General features: G+C 44.3%; 1 protein-coding gene across 1 annotated transcript in view; it reads left to right on the top strand.

Moving 5' to 3' along the window:
* The first annotated feature begins 603 nt into the window (after positions 1-603).
* The window catches only part of KCNQ1 (potassium voltage-gated channel subfamily Q member 1), a 523,393-nt gene continuing 502,323 nt past the window's right edge, over positions 604-21,673 (top strand). The window contains exon 1 of the mRNA XM_060262295.1: positions 604-1,004. Within this exon, the coding sequence (XP_060118278.1) occupies positions 604-1,004 (401 nt within the window). The remainder of the gene's footprint in view (positions 1,005-21,673) is intronic.

The following is a 21,673-nucleotide window of genomic DNA, read 5'->3' as shown; positions in this document are numbered from 1 at the left end:
TTGCTTTTTGGCAATATACTGTCATAATGCCTAGAGTGTTGGCCTTGGTTGTGGGAAAGCTAGCTTCAACCTGCCCCCCCTCCCCCAGTACCTCACTGGATGGACTTGGACAAATTCTCTCTCTCTCTGCTTGCTATGAAGATAAATGCAATAAAAATAACTCCCTACTTTGTATTTAGACTGCATTCCTGCTGCTAGAGATTTTCCTCTAGATAACGCGTGCCCAGTATCTCCCAGTGCCTATTAGAAGAAGTCGCATGAGCAGCTGCACCTGTTGAGTTTCTCCGCCTCCCGCCGTAGCTGTTCCTCGCGTGGAGCCCCGACGGGGCGGGGGAGGGGAAAGCCCTCTGCCGAGGAGCACTACGTTGGCAGCGCCTGTCGCTGCCCAGGCTCCTTGGGTGGCTGCTGGCGTCGCGCTGGGACCTTCCCCTCAGTGGGCAGGGCCACGAAGAACTCTCGGGGAGCCGAGCGGGCGCGGGGGTGTGAGATACTCTCCAGCTGCGCCTGCCTTCGTCTCCCGCCCGGCAGCGGCGCGTAAGCATCTTCCCGTGTGGCTCCGCCGCTTGGCCTCGGGTTCCTCGCTCGCTTCTCGGCGGCGGGACTATGTCGTCCTCGTCGTCCACTCCCAAGGCGGAGAGGAAACCGTGGAGGTTGGGGCGCCTGGCCGTGGGGGCCAGAAAAGGCAGCATGAAGCCGGCCTCCCTGGAGCTCAACGAGAACGCCCCCAACGCGCGTTACGCGCCCTTCTCCCTCTCGGCGGCGGGAGGACCCCAGGGGGGCGGCGGCTCGCCTCTTCAGCCGCCGCAGCAGCACGGCTGCCTGGAGGCGGGGGCGCCGGTGGTGGTGAACGCGGACTACCCGCGCCCCCCGATCAGCCTGGACCCGCGCGTCTCCATTTACAGCGTCCGCAGACCCCTGCTGAGCCGGAGCAACATCCAAGGCCGCGTGTACAACTTCTTGGAGCGGCCCACCGGCTGGAAGTGCTTCGTCTATCACTTCACGGTGTAAGTGAACCTTTGCTCTCGGGCTTTGGCCGCTGCCCTCTCTTCCCACACGGCGAAGCAGCCCGTTGGGGTCAAGACTAGCAGGGAGGCCGAGGGGAGAGAGCGGCACTCCTCCCGCAGCCAGAATCTGGTGCAGGCTGACAAGGGACCGAGCCCGCGCTTCTAGCCCCCTCCCCACTCTCTGCTGCTCATATTGACTTCCACAGGAAGAAGTTTGTGTAGGGGTTGCATTGTAGCCTGCTTTATTATAAAGCTAGCCTGGCATCTTCCTTGCACAGCGGTAGGGTTGCTGCTGCACCTTCTGGAGACGAATTCCTTCTTTCCACACTCTCTGTGTTGGATAACAGTCTTTAAAAATGACTCTAAAACTTAACAGCACACACGTGCACCAGACAGTCCATTCTCATGAGTATTTACTGGGAATTAAGTGGGCTTATGTTTAGCTCAGTTTCAGTATGCATAATACGGTAGGTTCAGTTAAGCACATGCTTAATTGAATGTGACCATCTAGATTTCAACAGAACTTTGCAGATTTGGGATTTGTGTAATGCTTCCTGTCTTTCATATACAGGCAAATATGTCATTTCTTGTAGTAACATGGAAATGTGCCACTGAAAAGTAACTCTAGTGGATGCATCTGTGTTGGGAGTGTTACTAGAAATTACCTGAATGCATGCCGGAGAGCACAAATGTGAGCTTCTTTGTACCAAAGGCACATGTGAAACCACTTTGAACCTTTGTTTAATGAGCTATGTTCTACCTTCCCTCTTTGTGTTCTGATCATTCATAATGTTCTGAGCAAAGCAAGGCATTGTCCTGAGAACTTCTGGCTACAGTTCCAACTAAACCTATGTATATTTTGTTCTTGATACAGTTCCTTAAACCAACCCACCTGTCAGCACCTGTCAATTCATTATTCAGTGCTAGGGCATAACTACATGTTGCATATAGTAACTCAAGCTCCGTTCTGTCAAGGGAAAAACAGGCTTTGGAACAGACAGCAATCTGGGGGTGTTTTTCTTTCTTAGCCTGATGCTTCTTGGTTCCAAATTACACTCCCCAAGCTCCTTTTCTTCTTGGGATATTGTGCATATTTAAAAGAAAAACTTGCAACACAGGAAGAGGGGATTTGGAATGGAGAGATGTTGAGCAGAGGACGGGTTAACCTTCAGATCCTTTTACTTGCTCTTGACAGCAACACGGTTGAGGGTATAGATGAGTGACTACAAAGACTGTAAGGCTGTGATCACTGAATAACTTCAGAACAAATTGTATGTGTACCGTAGCCTGAGGCCATGGATCTAAACATGTTCATGTGAGTTCTGTTGAAACGGTTGACATATACTGTATCAAAAGTTTTGTCAAAACCAGGTTTTGTCAAAACCAGTTCAGTATCCAAATGAGTGTGTTATTTTCAAAAATTGTTGAAGTGTAGGTTATCTGAGGGAGGGTAGATGGCATGATGGTAGAGCCCAATCTGGTCAGATCTCAGAAAGTAAGCAAGACCACCAAGGAAGTATCTGTAGAGGAAGGCAATGACAAAACACCTCAAATGCCTTGAAAACCCCTTTCTGGGGGTGCTAGAAGTCAGCTGCAGCTTGATGACATATCACACACACACACACATACAGAGAGGGGTTATCTAAATCTGGGCTGATGCATGAGAGAGAAAGAAACTTGGGAACAAATACCATTCTTAGTTGTTTTTTTCCTTCTATTGGAAATGGAAATGAAGAGCATTTCATAGATTTGATAACATTTAAATTTTTAAAAGGCATTTAAAACTAATTCTGTTGGTGTACATCTTAACAGCTGTATTGCTTCCTGATAATTAACTGTTTTCTGGCAACTGTGACATGATTATTTGCTAACCTTAATAAGTGTTGAGCACATGTAGCCTTCTAGACATGCTGAAAGGAATGTAGTCTAAATACAAAGATTATGCACTTAAGCCAAGAAACTGAAGACCTTAGTATACACTGGAATGAAACATGACATTTGCTGCCTTTAAATAATTTGGCATCCGCTTTAGAGTTGGCATGATTTATTTTCTTATGTTGGTATGTTTAAAATAACACTACTTTCAGCCACAGCAAAGCTCTTCTGAATCACGGTTTAAAAACCAGAAAGCCATATACTGTTGCCAAATTTTTTGTTGTTGTTCAGTCGCACAGTCAACTCCGATTCTTTGCGACCCCATGGACAAAGTCACGCCAGGCCTTCCTGTCTTCCACCATCCTCCGAAGTCTGCTCAAATTTGTGTTTGTTACATCAGTAACATTGTCCAGCCATCTCATATTTTGCCGTCCCCTTCTTTTGCCTTCTGTCTTTCCTAGCATCAGGATCTTCTCCAGGGAGTGCTCCCTTCTCATTTGATGGCCAACGTATTTCAGCTTCAGCATCTGACCTTCCAGTGAACAGTCTGGGTTGATTTCCTTTAGGACCTCCAAATGCAGATTTGTTGTCTAACTAGGGCTACTTTTCAAGATGGATATATCATGAGAACATAATATGCCCTTGAGGAAGTAGTCTGATAGTTTATGAACACCACAATTGGAGGGGACATGTGAAAAAGCATGGGGAGAGTAAACTTATTAGGACATTTCCCCAAATAGCACTATAGTACAACATTGCTAAGATAACTGAGTGACTTCCTAGCCTGGTTGCTGAAGGTGTTCATTTAGCCATGAATCTGAGCCTGGCAATGAGGCTTTCTGTGCTGTATGGGTGAGTCTGAGGATAAGAGAATGTACATCGCACACCATGTGTTCCTTCCCTGACTGTAATTTACCATAATTGCAGGGTACTTTAGTTGCCCCTTTGCAGTTTAGAAACTTTGGTGCAGCTAATTAAGATTGAAGAACAACCAAGTTTTATTCAGAATGTAAGCTTTCGTGTGCTCTCTAAGCACACTTCATCAGATCCCCTCGTCTGATGAAATGTGCTTAGAGAGCACACAAAAGCTTACGTTCTGAATAAAACTTAGTTGGTCTTAAAGGTGAAACTTGACTCCTGCTTTGTTCAACTGCTTCAGACCAACATGGTTGCCCACTTGGATCTAAGATTGAAGAAGTAATTTTTTTTTCATTTTCAATTATCATACTAAGATTCAAAGTCATCTGAACTCTTAAAACTACTTGGACTGGGGGCGCTGAGAGGGAAATTAGAATTGTTCTTCAGTATCTCCTGTATGGATTATATCCTTATGCTGACTGTTTTAAGCTCCTGGGGTCTTTGATCGATTTGAGAAAGTACAGAGAAACATTGAAGAAACCATGGAAGGACCGAAGTGGAAAATGAGGAAGAAAATGTGAAGAAAATGGAAAATGTGAAGAATCTTAGAGAAAAAACAGATGCAGGTGACCCCGAAACAGTAGGAAAATGTCCATGTGAAAAAAATCCTGGTCTCTTCCATGGGGTCAGCATGTGAGCAGGTAACTATCTGAAACTATAGGCACTGATTCATAAGATCACACCTTTCAAAACATATAGAGTAACAGCTCTGCAGCCCATGTAGATATATGTATAGGCCACAGTTCTAATCACAATTCAGTTGTCTAATGCTGTACAATCACAAACATTTAAATGGTATTTAGTTTTGTTGGACTCAGTACAGCCTTATCACTTTTTGGGTTGGACTCTTTGGCTGAATTCAGATGGCAGTTTGAGCCAACATAGGCATGTCCCCCAGGTGGATTAAAAAAGAAAGGTCAGACAGGCTCAGCTGCTTCCTGTCCCAATGCCACACACACCCTGTCCTCCGATGTCTCTGAGATGGATCAAATAGCTATCACTTGGGAAGTGGTAGTAAATTCTTCTGCTGTACTCCATCCATATTTCCAGGCGTCTGATCACAGGAGCGTGCAGGCGAGGCAGATTGGTGGTGTGAACCCACCAATTCACTATAGGTGCTCACTGGTATTATTATATATATATATATATATATATATATATATATATATATATATATATATATATATATATATATATATATATATATATATCTGACCTGTGAGCATGGCCATTAAAATGTAAGGGAAAAAATAAACCCAAACTGTGCTAAGGGGGTGGCACGCAACAACTGTGTGAATGTGCCAAAGCACCCCCTGTGCAATATATGGGTGCATCATGAGGGAGCATCTGATTGGGGTTTGGCTGCTCCAGTTTGGAGTGGCACAGTTTGGGATGCCTCCAATGCACTCAAAGCTGCCCATCTGTACCAGCCTTTGAGTAGTGTTCAACATGTGGCAGCTGGTTATGCTGAGAGCCAGTTTGGTGTAGTGGTTAAGTGTGCGGACTCTTATCTGGGAGAACCGGGTTTGATTCCCCACTCCTCCACTTGCACCTGCTGGAATGGCCTTGGGTCAGCCTTAGCTCTGGCAGAGGTTGTCCTTGAAAGGGCAGCTGCTGTGAGAGCCCTCTCCGGCCCCACCCACCTCACAGGGTGTCTGTTGTGGGAGAGAAAGATAAAGGAGATTGTGAGCTGCTCTGAGACTCTTCGGAGTGGAGGGCGGGATATAAATCCAATATCATCATCTTCTTCTGAAATAATTAGGACAAATATTGGTCCCAGTCAATAGCAGGGTGACCACTGATTTTTTTTTAATAGTGGTATATTGTGTTCACTGTGTGTAGAGTGTGGGGTCCTTGTTCCACTGGAGTCAGAGTGCTTGTGTTTAAGACCAACATGATTTTAAGAATTCACCTACAAACGTGGTGCTTTAAGACATTGACACCTGACTGTTTTAAATATATTCTATCTGAAAACTCATTTGGCTAACTAGGCCTCTAGGTGATGCAAGGTCAGTTGTATAGAAAGTTCTTGCTTACTCATGCTTAACAGCGTTTAACCTCCTTCTTTGTTGGTTTAGATCTTTAGCCAGCTACCAGTCTCTAGGTAGGTAACATTTAGTGCTATCCTAAGCAGAGTTATACCCATCCAAGTCAATGGGCTTAGAAGGATGTTACTGTGCTTACGATGACACTGATTATTTCATTCACTCTACTAAAAACCTGTGAAGCAGTTCACAGATAGGGAATTGTGACCACAAGATAGAACTTTGCCTCAGGCAACCCAGTGAGTCTTGGTCTGAGCTGTGTGTTAAAACAGATTTGATTCCTCTCCAGAACTCTGGCACAGGAGTATATATTTCCCTTGTGAAGGAGGGAGAATACTTCAGAAGGCTCTGCTTCTAATTTTGCTGAATGCTGAAATGAGTTAATGTTATCTGACATGGATGAACATCTACACAGAGCTACCCCAACATAGTGGTGGAAAGATTGTGTTGTTAAGCAGCAGCTTACAAATGTCTGCATGAAAAATTAATGTTTTGTAATAGAGATGCTTAAAAAAGTCTTCTAATAACCCTTCACCTATTTGCATGTGTCGCACTCAGGAAGTAAGATCAGGTTGGGAGTACATGGAATGTATCAGTCTAATTAGGTCAAAAATGAGTCGCTGGCTGATTGCAAGGTTGATGCCACATTCTCATTACATCATTCTGCTATGTAACAGAGAATTATCTGTCTGGTTTGGTTTAACCCCAAACAGGTTATTTAGCATTTTGAGGGGTCAGTCTTATGTTCCAGTTTTCCTTGTAATTGGGGTCAGTCTACTTGTATAGATGGCACTTGTGTTAATCCTGTTGTATAAATTGAACATATAGCTGTAACTACCAAATCACCTGTTTCTGGGCAATCCTTGTAATTTCAGTGATACTAAAGTGAATGTTACAAGTCCTATATGTCCTAATGCTAATAATAACAAATGAGTTTGACACCCCTGCAATAGATTTTTCAAAGCAAGAGACATTCAGAGGTGGTTTGCCTGCCTTTGAGTAGCAACCCTGGTGTTCCTTGGCAGTCTGCCTTTTAAGTACTAACCTGGATCAACCCTGTTTAGCTCTCAAATTCTGATGAGATCAGGCTAGCTTGGATTGCCCAGGTCATTGCAGAAAAGCATATTAGTCCCTTTTATTCCCTCCACTCAAAGGGGGCGGGTAGAATCAGGTAACCTTCATGTTCATTGGAATCTATGTGTAGATTGTGCATGTATACAATGCTCTATGTATGATAAGGAACCCTGTTTTTGTCAGGATTTCTGATTGCATGAAGAGCCTTAGACATGTACGTGTGTCAGCTCATTACATGCATTATACTGATTATGTGTAGGTTGGGGAAAGAGCTTGCTGAAATGGTCCTGTTCCCCACCCCCTCCCATGTATGTATGCTCCCCGCTTAGAATGTCTGAAAAGGATTTACTTAGGGTTACCAGATCTGACTCAAGAAATATCTGGGGGCTTTGGGGGTGGAGCCAGGAGCAAGTTTGTGACAAGCATGATTGAACTCCAAAGGGAGTTCTGGCCATCACATTTAAAGAGGCTGCACACTTTTAAAATGGTTTCCCTCGATTAGAAATAATGGAGAATAGGGGCACCTTCTTTTGGGCCTCATAGAATTGGAGCCCTGGTCCACTCTTTTTGAAACTTGGGGGGAGGTATTTTGAGTAGAGACACCAGATGCTATGCTGAAAATTTGGTGCCAGTACCTCAAAAAACAGCCCCTCCCAATATACATGAATCGATTCTCCATTATACCCTATGGGAACCAGTCTCCATAGGGTATAATGGAGTGCCTAGAAGACATTTCCCTTCCCCCCCACCTGAAGCGGGAGGAGGACCTCCAAACCAGGGGATCTCCTGCTCCCACCTGGGGATTAGCAACCCTCGTTTACTGTGCTAAGCTTGACCAACCCTTGCATAACCATGCAAATTGGTTCTGCATATCCTGGAAGGGTGAATAGACAAAACAAGGTGATGCATGGCTTTTGCTTTCCATTCCAGGGCTAATGATCTCTAGGAGTGGGCTTAAATTGGCCATTCCAAACCATGTGGGGTCAAAGGGATATCTCCCACCTTCCAACTGACCTGTTACAACCATGAATTCAATATGGGTCTCAAACAATTACTCTTTGCCTTTAAAAGTGATCGTGACTCTTTATTTAAAAACCCTGAGTATATCAGAATAAAGATCTTTGTTTTTAAACTGCTGTTTAACTGGGTTATTTTATTATTTATTTGCTGCCTTTCAACACACAATACCTTTCCCACACACAATACACTTTAAAGAATTCAAATCACTCAAACAATAATCTAAATAAATAAATAAATTTCCAAGTGTCTCTTTAGCTGTATGATTTCTGGTTAGGATCCAAAAACTCCATTTGGTGTGCAGAGCTTTTGTGGATGTATGGGGAGAGGCCATTTCTCACTTTATTTATTTATATCCCAGCTTTCTCCCCACTTTCCTCCACTTTCCCTTCATAGCAGCTCTGTGAAGTAAGTGTGTGACTGGCCCAAGGCCATCCAGCAAGCTTCCATGGCAGAGTGGGGATTTGAACTTGGGTTTCCCAGATCCTTGTCCAACATTTTAGCTACTACACTGGCTCTTGCTCAGTTACTTTCTCTGAAGAAGTGTGCAGGCACACAAAATTTATACCAGGAATAAAACATTGTTGGCCTTAAATACTGGACTCCATTTCTCTCACTCTCTGGCTTGCTCTCTCTAGCTTCCCCTCCCCTCCCCTCTGGTTCTTCCTTGTCTGTCTGATTTACTCTCTCTGGCTTTCCCTCCCACCTCCCCTCCCATTTTCCCCTTTCTCTTTCTAATAAGAAGAGTGCAGGCATATAAAAGCTTGTACCTGGAATAAAACATTGTTGGTCTGCTGCCTAGGATGCCGTTTTTTTTTCTCTCTCTCTCTAGCTTATTTCCTCCCACTCCATCCCCAGAAGAGTAGGAGTAGGTGGAGAGCCTCAGCAAATCAACAGAGGGTTTTCTGGCTCTTTCCCTCCTCCCTCTCTCAGCCAAATGAGGGAGGGCTTTCTTTCTCTCCTCTGTGATGCAGGAAATAGGAGAGACTGGGCAAAAAAGCTGTGATGAAAGAAACAGGAAGGAGGAAGCTATAGAGGGCCAATTGGTCAGCAGGTTGGATTGGGGTCCTGTGTGAGTTGGATGCAGCCCACAGGCCATATAATTGACATCCCTGCACTATTGTATTTATTTACAGCCTGCCTTTATCTCTGAGACTCATATACAGTATAAAACAATGCAGTCAAATTGCGTAATAGCACAAGATATCTAATTTCTGAATAACTGGTAGCTGATTAAAGTTCTTTTCTTGTTGTTTTGCTTTGCTCTCTGCTCTGATTAGTAAACACTTATGATATAGCTTAATCAGTGGTTATTGCTTTGTGGTCAGCTTTGCAGCTTTTGGTAACATCTCTGTTTTTAAGGAGTAACAAGTTTTTCCTATTGTAGATTGGCACATTTTAGTTTATCTGTGGGCTGCTGAGCAGAATTCCCACAAGTGTATGGATCTCTTTCCCAACAATGGTCATACCTGAATAGCTAGCTGTAAGAGATAACATTTTTATTTAGACTAGCTTCAAGTGTGTGCAGGGGCAGGTTTAGTAATTCTGGGGCACAAGGCAAAGATCCAGAATGGGCCCCAGAATCACTACCATTCCCCCCCCCCGCCTACTTCCTGAGGCTCAAGAAAGTGGCGCCCCTTACCCCATACTAGGCAGGTAGGTGGACAGAGCAGTTGCCAAGCCAGCTGTTGTCTGTGTCCAGGTTCAGGCAGACACCTGGGCAAGAAGTAACAAGCATAGTCTAAACACAGTTCAGGTTCAAGACACAGGTATCCAGAAGTCCAGCCATGAAACCCAGAAGGGCAGATCAAAAAGCACAAGCTAGGTCACAGTGCAGAAGATCAAACATTGTCTAGAACAAGGCACAGAGGAGGTGCAGAAACATGAAAATTTTGATAAAGTTGCTTCCACACTGGCTCACCCTTTTCTGGCTGCTTTTATCAGGAGAACCCTACTGACAGGTGCAACTCATCAGTGGCTTAGCAGCCTATGAGGCTTTCAGCCCTGATCCTGTGGTGACTCAAGCTCCCAGGCAGAGGTTGACTGGTGCTGAGCTGCCTGCTGTGCGCTATGGCACTGGTCCTGCCCTTCTGACCGGGCCTGCCTTATTCAGTGTGACCCCTGGGGTTGAGGCTGGCAGTTGCAGAACTTCTGCTTCTACAAACCTTGGAAGAGGTGTGTGTGGTGACTGCTGAGTTGGCTGACTGTTGTCCAAACCCAAGAGGCCACTGTCTTCTCTGCCTCTTCTTTCCCCCTCCATTAGAGAGGTAGAGCTGAGGGTTGTGGAGGAGGCTTTGTCCAACCTACCTCTGCTGCTCCAGATGCCCCATGGCAATGCCTTTCCTGAGTGTGAGTTAGCCATACCATACCAAACCTTTAATGGCATAACAGTTGCGAATAAAAATATACAGAATATAAAAATTTAAACATTGGAGATAAAATCAAAACGAAACCAAGATTACAGATGCCTTCATACATGGTCAGATCTAAATTTAAGGATGTCAACCAAAAATTTTGCCACAGCTTCGCTAACCTCCCCCTCAGTATCGTTCAATAAATAATAACGGTGGCAGAATAGACTAATCTGGGGAGAAAGAAAGCTTGCAAAATCTTTACGGAGATTATGATAAATGGAACAGTCAAGCAATATATATGCTGAATTGAGTGAAGAATATTCACTCCACAGGAACAGTGTCGCCTGAAGGGACTCCCTATATGGATCTCAGCATTTACCAGGAAAGTGGAGGGCATTCAAGCCTCATTCTTTAGACAAATTCTTGGTACGCCAAAATGTGTGTCCTACTTTGCTCTCTGCTCTGAAGTGGGTCAGTCTTTGGTGGAGACAAAAGCCTGGATTGCAGTGTTTAAATTCTGGCTCAAAATTCACTTTAGAACAGATCCTAACAGCCTTCTTGATTGTATGAAAAGAGACCCATATATTTCATCCTGGTCAGCAGTTCTTATGTCCAAACCTAACCAGTGTGAGTTAGCCACTAGTTTATTGTAATGTTACCAGAGTGTCATACTGGGTTATAGTTCTGTGTGCTTTGCAGGCAGTGTAAACTGGTAGTTACTGTTTCACCATAATGAATAGACTAGCTAAAGCATATTAGCTGTTGTCTGCTGCTATTTGAGAAGAAAAGTTTTCTGTTCATATCAAGACATGAAATGCATTATCCAAATGAGTAATAACTCCTGGATATTAATTAGGTACATATAAGCACAAAAACTAGAATGGATGCATCAGTGAGACTCTTGAGCTGATTTTCAGGATGTGAGTAAACACCTGGGAAGCAGGTCTGATTCGTTAGCTCTTCAATTTGCTTGAGCTTTCAGTATTTTGTCAAGCTGGTGAAAAGGAGCTCAGCAGAAGAAGCAAAAAGAAGCTAGAATATAGCATTAGCCTGTATTGGATGGATTTGCAAAAAGGATTGTGAAACATATTTGACTTGTGCCATATCATAATTAGAAACCTATATGATTTTTTTAAAGACATGCAGTTTCCTTTTTTAAAAAGTTGTATTGACATACTGACTGATAGCATCCATTTGATTAAAATCTGTGGTGGTGGGGAGTTGCTACAGCATCACTGGGACAGGATTACATCCCTATTCTAATAATAAGGTTATTTTGTTGTTGTTGTTCAGTCACACAGTAGAGTTCAACTCTTTGCAACCCCATGCACCAAGTCACTCTAGTCCCTCCTGTCTTCCACCATCCTCCAAAGTCTGCTCAAATTCATGTTAGTTACATTAGTAACGCTGTCCAGCCATCTCATCTTTTGCCATCCCCTTCTTTTGCCTTCTGTCCTTTCCAGCATCAGAGTCTTCTCCAGGGAGTGCTCCCTTCTCATTTGGTGGCCAAAGTATTTGAGCTTCAGCTTCAGCATCTGACCTTCCAGGGGGCAGTCAGGGTTGATTTCCCTTAGGACTGACTGATTTGATCTTGCAGTCCAAGGGACTCTCAAGAGTCTTCTCCAGCACCACAGTTCAAAAGCATCTATTCTTCTGCGCTCGGCCTTCCTTATGGTCCAACTCTCACAGCCATAGGGAGCAGTGGGGTGCCGCAGGGCTCGGTACTGGGTCCCATGCTCTTTAACTTGTTCATAAATGATTTAGAGTTGGGAGTGAGCAGTGAAGTGGCCAAATTTGCGGATGACACTAAATTGTTCAGGGTGGTGAGAACCAGAGAGGATTGTGAGGCACTCCAAAGGGATCTGTTGAGGCTGGGTGAGTGGGCATCAACGTGGCAGATGCGGTTCAATGTGGCCAAGTGCAAAGTAATGCACATTGGGGCCAAGAATCCCAGCTGCAAATACAAGTTGATGGGGTGTGAACTGGCAGAGACTGACCAAGAGAGAGATCTTGGGGTCGTGGTAGATAATTCACTGAAAATGTCAAGACAGTGTGCGTTTGCAATAAAAAAGGCCAATGCCATGCTGGGAATTATTAGGAAGGGAATTGAAAACAAATCAGCCAGTATCATAATGCCCCTGTATAAATCGATGGTGCGGTCTCATTTGGAGTACTGTGTGCAGTTCTGGTCGCCGCACCTCAAAAAGGATATTATAGCATTGGAGAAAGTTCAGAAAAGGGCAACTAGAACTAGAAGGCTGGAACACCTTCCCTATGAAGAAAGGTTGAAACGCTTAGGGCTCTTTAGCTTGGAGAAACGTCGACTGAGGGGTGACATGATAGAGGTTTACAAGATAATGCATGGGATGGAGAAAGTAGAGAAAGAAGTACTTTTCTCCCTTTCTCACAATACGAGAACTCGTGGGCATTCGATGAAATTGCTGAGCAGACAGGTTAAAACGGATAAAAGGAAGTACTTCTTCACCCAAAGGGTGATTAACATGTGGAATTCACTGCCACAGGAGGTGGTGGCGGCCACAAGCATGGCCACCTTCAAGAGGGGGTTAGATAAAAATATGGAGCAGAGGTCCATCAGTGGCTATTAGCCACAGTGTGTATGTGTGTGTGTGTGTGTGTGTGTGTGTGTGTGTGTGTGTGTGTGTATATATATATATATATATATATATATATATATATATATATATATATATATATATATATATATATATATATATATATATATATTTGGCCGCTGTGTGACACAGAATGTTGGACTGGATGGGCCATTGGCCTGATCTAACATGGCTTCTCTTATGTTCTTATGTTCTTAGCCATACATTACTACTGGGAATACCGTAACTTTGAGTATATGGACTTTTGTTGGCAGGGTGATGTCTCTGCTTTTTATTATACTGCCTGGGTATGCCATAGCTGTCCTCCCAAGGAGCAAATGTCTTTTAATTTCATGGCTACAGTCACCATCTGCAGTGATCCTGAATCCCAGGAATGTGAAGTCTGTCACTACTTCCATGTCTTCCCCTTCTATTTGCCAAAGAGTGATGGGGCTGGATGTCATGATCTTAGTTTTTTTGATGTTGAGTTTCAAGCCCACTTTAACCCTCAACAGGAGGTTCTTTAGGTTATACTATAAACCTACTGAAAATGGGCAGCTGTGAAACCATCTTTTCAACTTAAATGAGAAAAATTCCTGGATCATGCAGTTTCTGAAGAAGCAGGGACATTTATATTTACTTATAGCCTGTCCTGCTCTGTTTCTCTGTCATTTAGAGAAAATTTATTGAAAATGCTCTGCCAGTGGCACTTGACACCACATGAGTTGGCAAAACTCTGTTAAAAATTCTCAAGGTGTTTACTGGGTTTGTAGGCTTTCAAGTGCAGACTATTTTATACATGAGGTAGTCTTGCATATGGGTAAAGAACTATTTGTCATCAGTGGTAGAATGTATGAAAAAGGTATAGAATTTCCTTATTTAACAGAGGTTGTCTTGCTACACACCCATGTTTCCAAAAAACTTGCAAACTGTAGTTTTCTACTTGATAATAGCAGCTAGACTCATTATGCAAGACATTGGAAAAAATACTACTCCCCAAACAGAAGAATGGTTTAGGAAGTATAAAGAAAACTTTTTGGCAATTAAATTGACTGTAGGGAAAGATTTGTCTCCACTAGATATAAAGTGATTCCATTGACTATTGATTCCTAATTTGTGTTTCTGTGTATTCATGAACATACAAAGCCTTTAAAATAAATAAAATAAAATAAAATGGGTGGCTTCGATTTATAAGCAAAGATAACTTTAGGCTTTGTGATAATTGTGCCCCTCTAGTGTGGGAGGCTAGAATGGTTTGTAAATTCTTAAATCCCATTTAGTACATGTATTTTTGTGTCTTCTTGTTTTGCATTTTTACTGTTACTTTTATCATGACAGCTTTCACTATATCATTGTTTTCTCACTACCAACTAACTTGCTTTGATAAAGTGTGTAACTTGTCCATTCAGCTTTATTTACACAGACTACTGCTTTCACTTCACTCTTATTTTCTTTCTAGAAGAAAATAAGAACTGAATGGTAGAATGTTCAATTAATTTATTATGTTGTCATTAAAGGAAACCTGTATAGCTGTAATGGGAAAAAAGTGTCAGCAGATTGTGAAACTGCCACAGACAAATATAAACCTTGTCCCTTTCTGCAAACTAAAACAAAGGAAGAGCAAAAAACCCCAACAACTTCGGGGGGGGGACCACTCACCTCGTGCTCAACATTGGAGAAAAGTCACTGAAAGACTGAAGAGAAAATAAATGTCAAACTCTTATTAAAATATGACAAGTGATATAAATCACTTGATTTTGAAATTAAAGTTATCTGTGATAATGAATGGTGTCTTAAACGAACTTAAATACATTTATAGATGTATCACATGCCTTTGCTTTTTTATTGTTTGTTACTACTACATGTTTTATCTGTTTTTGTTTCTCATTATTTGGGTTTTGCAGAGAGCACTGAAGAACGTTTCACGATTTTCATTTTTCTTATTTAAAATATTATTCATTGGATGTATTCAGATACTAATTTCTTTCTAAAATAACTAAAACTATGGCCCATCTTGAGTTTAGGGTCATGGGACTTTCCCCTTAATAATATGTGCTTTTCAAGTTATCAGAAATTAAAATCTGAAGTCACTAAGATTTAAGGAGTAATCCTAAATAGGAATATTCAGAAGTAAATCTCACTTTTATTTGGTATGGCACGTCCATGGAAGTGTTTGATCTGCAATCTAATCTAGGGTTTACAACCTCCAGATGGTGACTGGATATCTCCTGCTATTACAACTGATCTTCAGATGACAGAGATCAGTTCATCAGGAAAAAATGTCCCCTTTGGAAGATGGACTCATTGGCATTATACCCCACTGAAGTCCCTCCCCCCAAACCCTGCCCTCCTCAGGCTCCAACTCCCCCCCCCCCCCCCCAAATCTCCAGGTATTTTCCAACTCTAACCTGATGCTTTCTCAGTATTTCTTCTGTGGACATATTCAGTGGTTTATATATGAAACTGCCTTAGACTCAAATTGCATTCTTCATTGCCCTGTAAGTTGGCTCAACTCACGTTCACTGGAGGCAAACAACACCTGCAGGAAGCTTTCCACTCAAAGTACCCTAGGATTTTATTCTGATTGGGACCATCACATTGGGGAAGAAGAAACTTCAGTCCCCCCTTCCAGGATTACCGGCCCAGGACTGCCAACTTGTTCCATGGGGGGTGACATAGCCGGTGACGTTGTTGGTGACACAGTGATGCCACTGTGTGTATGTGTGTGGTGGTGCTCCTGCAGCACCCTTCAATGCTTGGAAGATCCACAGCTTGAAGCGTCTGAATTTCCAGCGGCTATAGCTGCTGGAAATTCAGGCGCATCAAGCCATGCCCCCTCCCCTTTCCACTCTAAACTTGGAGAGGAGCACCCTTCGATGCTAGGAAGATCCGAAGCATGAAGCGCCTGAATTTCCAGTATATATTTCCTGAATATATCTCTTATCTATTATTACCTAATTTTTAAAAGAAAGTGCTTTTAATATTTTGTGCATGTTTTTCAGTCATAACTTTGGCTTACTAATTATGGTTTTCTTTATTACAAATGAATTCAGCTTATTATTTAGCTGGGATGCTGTAAAGAATCACTTTTGCAAGCAACAGGAGCAATACAAAAAAAATATAAATGACCTAGGTTACCTAAATGTGTAAATGGTCACTTGTCCATAATTACATGTATTTGGTTTAATGAAATTAACTCTGTTTTTGGTTGTGGCTACTGCTGCAAAATAAACAATTTTATAGTTATAAATTTTCATTCATCATTTAAAACAATTGCAATTTTTGGATAGTTTTTTGTTAGGACCATATATATATATAATCTTATATATATATATATATATATATATATATATATATATATATATATATATATATATATATATATATATATATATATATATATAAGATTAATGTCATTCAGGCCCTGTTCACACAGCGTGTTCAGTCCGTATTAAACTGACCCAGTTCTGTTCCGAATATCTTTGTTCCGGACGTTATCGATCAGACTGCCATACTGCCATTTGAATCACTCCGTGGTGAAACCGTCTTCTGCCGGCCACATGATGGCACTATGCAGTTCTTTTTCCCTCCACTTTTATATGCATTATGCACATATGCGCACATGTGCATATGCACATACGTTAAAACATTATGCGGTTATGCAGTTATGCGCATATCGCTAAGTAGTAAAAAAAATGGCGAGCATAAACTGGATGTCTGAGTCTCCTTTTGCTCCGGGACAGCCTTCAGACATCCGGAAGTTGGTTAAGAACTATCCAGAAGGGAAAACTACGAGGTGAAACCGGAGGACTCAAAAAACACCGCAAAGGAGCAGGTAACAAAATACTCTGGTTCCGAGAAGGATTTTTTTTGGGGGGGGGGAAGGTGGCTACTACGAGTTAATACTGGGAGGCAGATGTTGCTGTCTGATCAGCCACTTTTAATCCGGTATGAAACAGCAGCAACAACTGATTATACTGTGCGTCTGAACAGCCCCTCAGAATGTTATTTATCAGGATATGTATATAGTTAGAAAATAAAGTAAGAATCTTGGGTACTGCAGAGACATTCCAATTTCAGTTTGTGTCTGTCATAAACCATAATAAAATTGGAAATATTAACAAAGTATTGTAACAACAGGAAGTTAAAACTAGATTGTGAACACTGTGCAGGGAATTTATTTCATCAAACAACAGAAAATAATGAGTTACAATTCACTTGTGTGTCTTACGTTCAGGCACATCTTCCTATAGGTTTGATATTATGCTCTTCTTATTGTATGAATAAGCTATATAAGCATGTAAAGAATTTAAGTCTTCAGTATCCTAGAACTCAGTGGAACGTCTACTGATCAGATGGTAGAACTTAATGGTGAGATATATGAAGACCTAAGAAACAGTAGTCCATGAGGCTCTATTAAGTGCCTGTTGATTGGATTTGTTTGATTTTTGGAAGGGGAGGGACTTCTTATCAAATAAAATATGCTTTTTTTGCTCATATAAAAGCTACATAAAAGCAGTAAATCCCCTCCTCAGTCTCCTCCTCCAATCAATGCTCTCTCCCAGCAGAAAACTGCTGAGTGTATTGTTAATGACAAATGCATATGTGAAATATAACGAAGAACAGATGCAGCCAAATGTAAGCACTTTTAAATTCCATTGATATCAAAGGCAGAGTTTAAGCACATTGTCCAGCTCATCCAAAGAACTGTGTATATACTCATAACAGAAGTTGTTCAACACCCAGTCAGCTTTCTGGTCTGACTGCAACTTCTCATGCTGCAGCAAATATTACTCAGGATGAATGCTGACCTTTGGAGCAGCTTTAGAGAAATGTGAGAGGCTGCAGAAGCAAGGGTGATCCTGGAGCATATTCAAAACACTTGGATAACTGTCCCAGAAAGCGATGGGACCTAAGTAGGGATGGGCATGAACCGGGAACCTGTCCACACTGTCTGGGTGAACTGTCTTTAAATAATTTTTCTGGCATCTGCCTAATGGGTTCTGTCATTAGTACTATATGCTCTGCACTAGTGGGAGGCATTGGTGGGCACCAGAGATAGTGTTGTGCTGTTTTAATTTTTAATCTGTTGTATTTATTGTACAACTGCTTGAGTGTTGTGGCCTGCCCTGAGTCTGCCTGCCTGGTTCATGAGGTTTCTGACTTCAGGATATGCAGTAGGATGGCTGCTCTATGGGCTAGAGATGGCAAACCCATAGCAAGTCTCCAGCTGACTCTCCTCCATCTGCCCTCCAAGTTTGGCAAGGATTGGATTTAGGGGGGTTGAATTACAGCCCCCAAGCAGGTGCTCCAGGGAAGTATTCTCTCTTAGGAGTGTATCAAATGGACCTTTTGGAAGCTAGAGACATTAGATTTGCAGAGTACCTCCCCAGGATGTCCCGCTACCTGCCCTCCAAGTTTGGTGAGGATTGGCTGTGGGGGGCTGAGTAGTGGCCTCCCAAAGCAGGTGTCTCAAGGAAAGCAGTCTCTGGGGAAATCACAGCTGCAGGTCTAGGACTGTGTTAAACAGACCCCCCCCCCCACAAGCTAGATGCATCACACTCACAGAGGGCCTCCCTCTGGAAGGTGGCTACCCAGTTGTGAAGATGGATTTTGGGAGTGGCCAACCCTTCTACTCATGTCCAGGAGTTGGTCACCCACCCGCTTCCCCCAATGACTGGGGTTTGGGTGTTGACCTGTCACACTGCTCCTGGTGCATGGGAAGTGGCCACCTGGTTGAGAAAATGGATTCTGGAGGTGGCCAACTTTTCTCCTAGTGCCTGGGAGGTGGTCACTCGCTCACCTCCCCTTGGTGACATGTGTTCTGTGGGTGGCCAACTCTTCCTCTTGGGCATGGGAGTCAGTCAGCTGCCTGCCTCCCCCTGGTGACTGGTGGTTGTGGAGTAGTTTTCTCGACTGCCCTCTTCCTTCCTTCTGGTCTGCTGCCCCTTCTCCTCTGGTCTGGTAGGTGGGCAATCACCAGTCTCCCCCGGTGGCTGGGGTTTGGAGGGGGTGGCCAGTCACACTTCCCTTTGTGCTCTGTAGGTAGTTACCTGATTGTGAAAATGGATTCTGGGGGTGGCCAACCCTTCCCCTCAGGCCCAGGAGGCAGTCACCGACTGACCTTCCTGTGTGACTAGGGCTTGGGGATGGCCCACCACACTCCCTACTTGGGAGGCAGTCACACAGTTCTAAAGATGGATTCTGGGAATTGCCAACCTTCTACTCGTGCCCAGGAGGCACCCACTCACCTTCCCTTGGTGACTGTGGTTTGGGGGGTGGCCCACCACACTCCCCTTCTGCCTGGGAGGCAGTCACCTAGTGGTGAAAATGGATTCTGGGGGTGGCCAACCCTTCTACTTGTGCTCCTGGTCACCCTTGCCCACCTCACCTTGGTGACATGTATTGTGTGTGTGGCCAACCCTTCCCCTCAGGTTTAGGAGGTCGTCAACCACCCACCTTATATGGAAGAGGCTATAGGGTTTGGGGGGTGGCCCACCACACTCTCCCTCTTTCCTGAGAGGCAGTCACCCAGTTGTGAAGATGGATTTTGGGGGTGACCAACCCTTCTACTTATGCCTAGGAGGTGGTCATCCACCCGCTTCCCCTGATGGCTAGGGTTTGGGGTTTGGCCCGCCACACTTTCCCTCATGCTTGGGAAGTGGTCACCTCATTGTGAAAATGGATTCTGAAGGTGGCCAGGCTGGAAGTGCTGATTCTTAGAGGGATGCAAGTCATGCAGAGGCAGACGTGGACTGAGAGGCTGGGAATGACAATTCATAGGGGGGTGGGGGGACACAAAGTGTGGAAATGGACATAGACAAGGAGAGGCTGGAAGCACCAAGTTCTGGGGGGACAAAAAGCCTGAAGAGGCATATGTGGGGGGGGGGAGTGGCCACAGCCACAGTCCACATAGCCCTGGAAAAGATTGGCCAGCAAGTGAATGCCCAGAATCCAACTTCTCAATGGGAATGGTGTGTGAGTAGAAGAGCGGCCCTCGAATTGAAAGGAGACCTGCCAAGTCCAAAATATAGCCCGAGGATAGAGCAGCTGGTAACACTCAGAATCCATCTCCCCAATAGGGTGGGTAAGTGAATGGCAAAGTGGCTGTTTTGCCAAAAGGAGACCAACCTCTGCCAAGTCTGAAATGTAGCCTTGGAAAAGAGTGGTGACACCCAGAATCCATCTTCCCAACAGGGTTGGCCACTGCGTGGAAGAGTAGCCCTTGAGCATGATGGAAGATGCCAACCACCTTGGAAACATAGGCCTGGGTGAGAGTGGCCACAGCTAGAGTCCATCTTCCCCAAGGCATGGGACAGTGAGTGGCAGAGTAGCCCTCAAGCTAAGAGGAGAGCAAGTCCAAAACAAACTTGAAGTGGCAGCCCCAGAGACAGAAGTATGTGTGGATTGGCGGGGGTGGGGGGAGGTTGGAGGTGACAACTTTTTAGGGACAGATATGGTGGAGAGATGTGTGGAAAGGGGGAGGCTTGAAGTGACAATTCATGTGGAGGAGGTGTTAAAATATCCCAGTGAGGGGGTGCAGCTCCTCAGGTGAGGAACCCAGCACCTGCTGAACCCCTTTGCTTTGCTGTAGCAGGAGGAGATAGAGAGGGAGGGAGGGAATTGGACTTCTACCCCACCCTTCACTCGGAGTCTCAGAGTGGCTTACAATCTCCTTCCCTTCCTCTCCTCACAACAGACACCCTGTGAGGTAAATAGGGCTGAGAGAGCTCCTCTTGAGAGAACAGCTCTGAGAACTGCAACTGAACCAAGGTCACCCACCAACTGCATGTGGAGGAATGGGGAATCAAACTCAGTTCTCCCAGATTAAAGCCCATACACTTATCCACTGCACCAAACTGGCTGGTGGTGGGCTAGGAGGAGGTGTTTACACATCCCAACACTCAGGAGGAGGAGATGTTAAAATATCCCAGGAAGTGGGGGGGGGGGGTGCAGTTTCTTAGGCAAGGAACCTGGCACCTGCTGAGACCCAATGCTTTGCCACCGCCAGAGGACAGGTTGTGGGTCAGGAGGAAGTTGTTCGCACATTCCAAGACTTGGGAGGAAGGGGTGTTAAACTATCCCAATGAGATGGGTGTGGTTCCTCAGCCGAGGTACTGGGTACCTACTGGCCTGAGACCCCTATGCATTGCTGTAGCAGAAGGATGGGTGATGGTTCACAGTATCCTGAGCCCACCATACACCTATGGAAAGAGACCTTGCCTGAACCCACAAAAGACATGTGTGAACAGTGGGGATGTTGGAGCATTGATTCTTGGGGGGACATAGCTCGTGAGGAGATGGTGTCTATCTGACGAGGCGAGTGATTGTCTCCCAATGAGATGGGTGTGGTTCCTTTGTCAACATACCTGGCACCTGCTAGCCTGAGACCCTATGCATTGCTGTACCAGAGGGGTGAGTGGTGGTTCACAGCCTTCTGAGCCCACCAGACACCCATGGAGAGAGACCCAAACCAGCAAAAGTGGTGTGTACACAGGAGGGGAGCTGGATTCTTGGAGTGTGTGTGTGTTAAAATATCCCATTTAGGGGTTTGTGGTTCTTTGGCCGAGGAACTTGGCATCTGCTGAGACCACCTGCTTTGCAGTAGTGGAGGTGGTCAGGAGGAGGTGTTAGCAAATCCAATGAGGAGGAGTATGGCATAGCGGGTTTTAATGTGAAAACAGCGTCCTTGATGAGAGCTGCCACTCTTCCCAGCGAGGTGGGTGTAGGGGAGGCTTTTTAAGGTGAGAGTTGTCATAGTCAGAATCCATCTT

This window comes from Heteronotia binoei, chromosome 21 (genome assembly GCF_032191835.1).
Source record: "Heteronotia binoei isolate CCM8104 ecotype False Entrance Well chromosome 21, APGP_CSIRO_Hbin_v1, whole genome shotgun sequence".
Taxonomy (NCBI): domain Eukaryota; kingdom Metazoa; phylum Chordata; class Lepidosauria; order Squamata; family Gekkonidae; genus Heteronotia; species Heteronotia binoei.
This window is presented reverse-complemented; position numbering and strand designations above follow the sequence as displayed.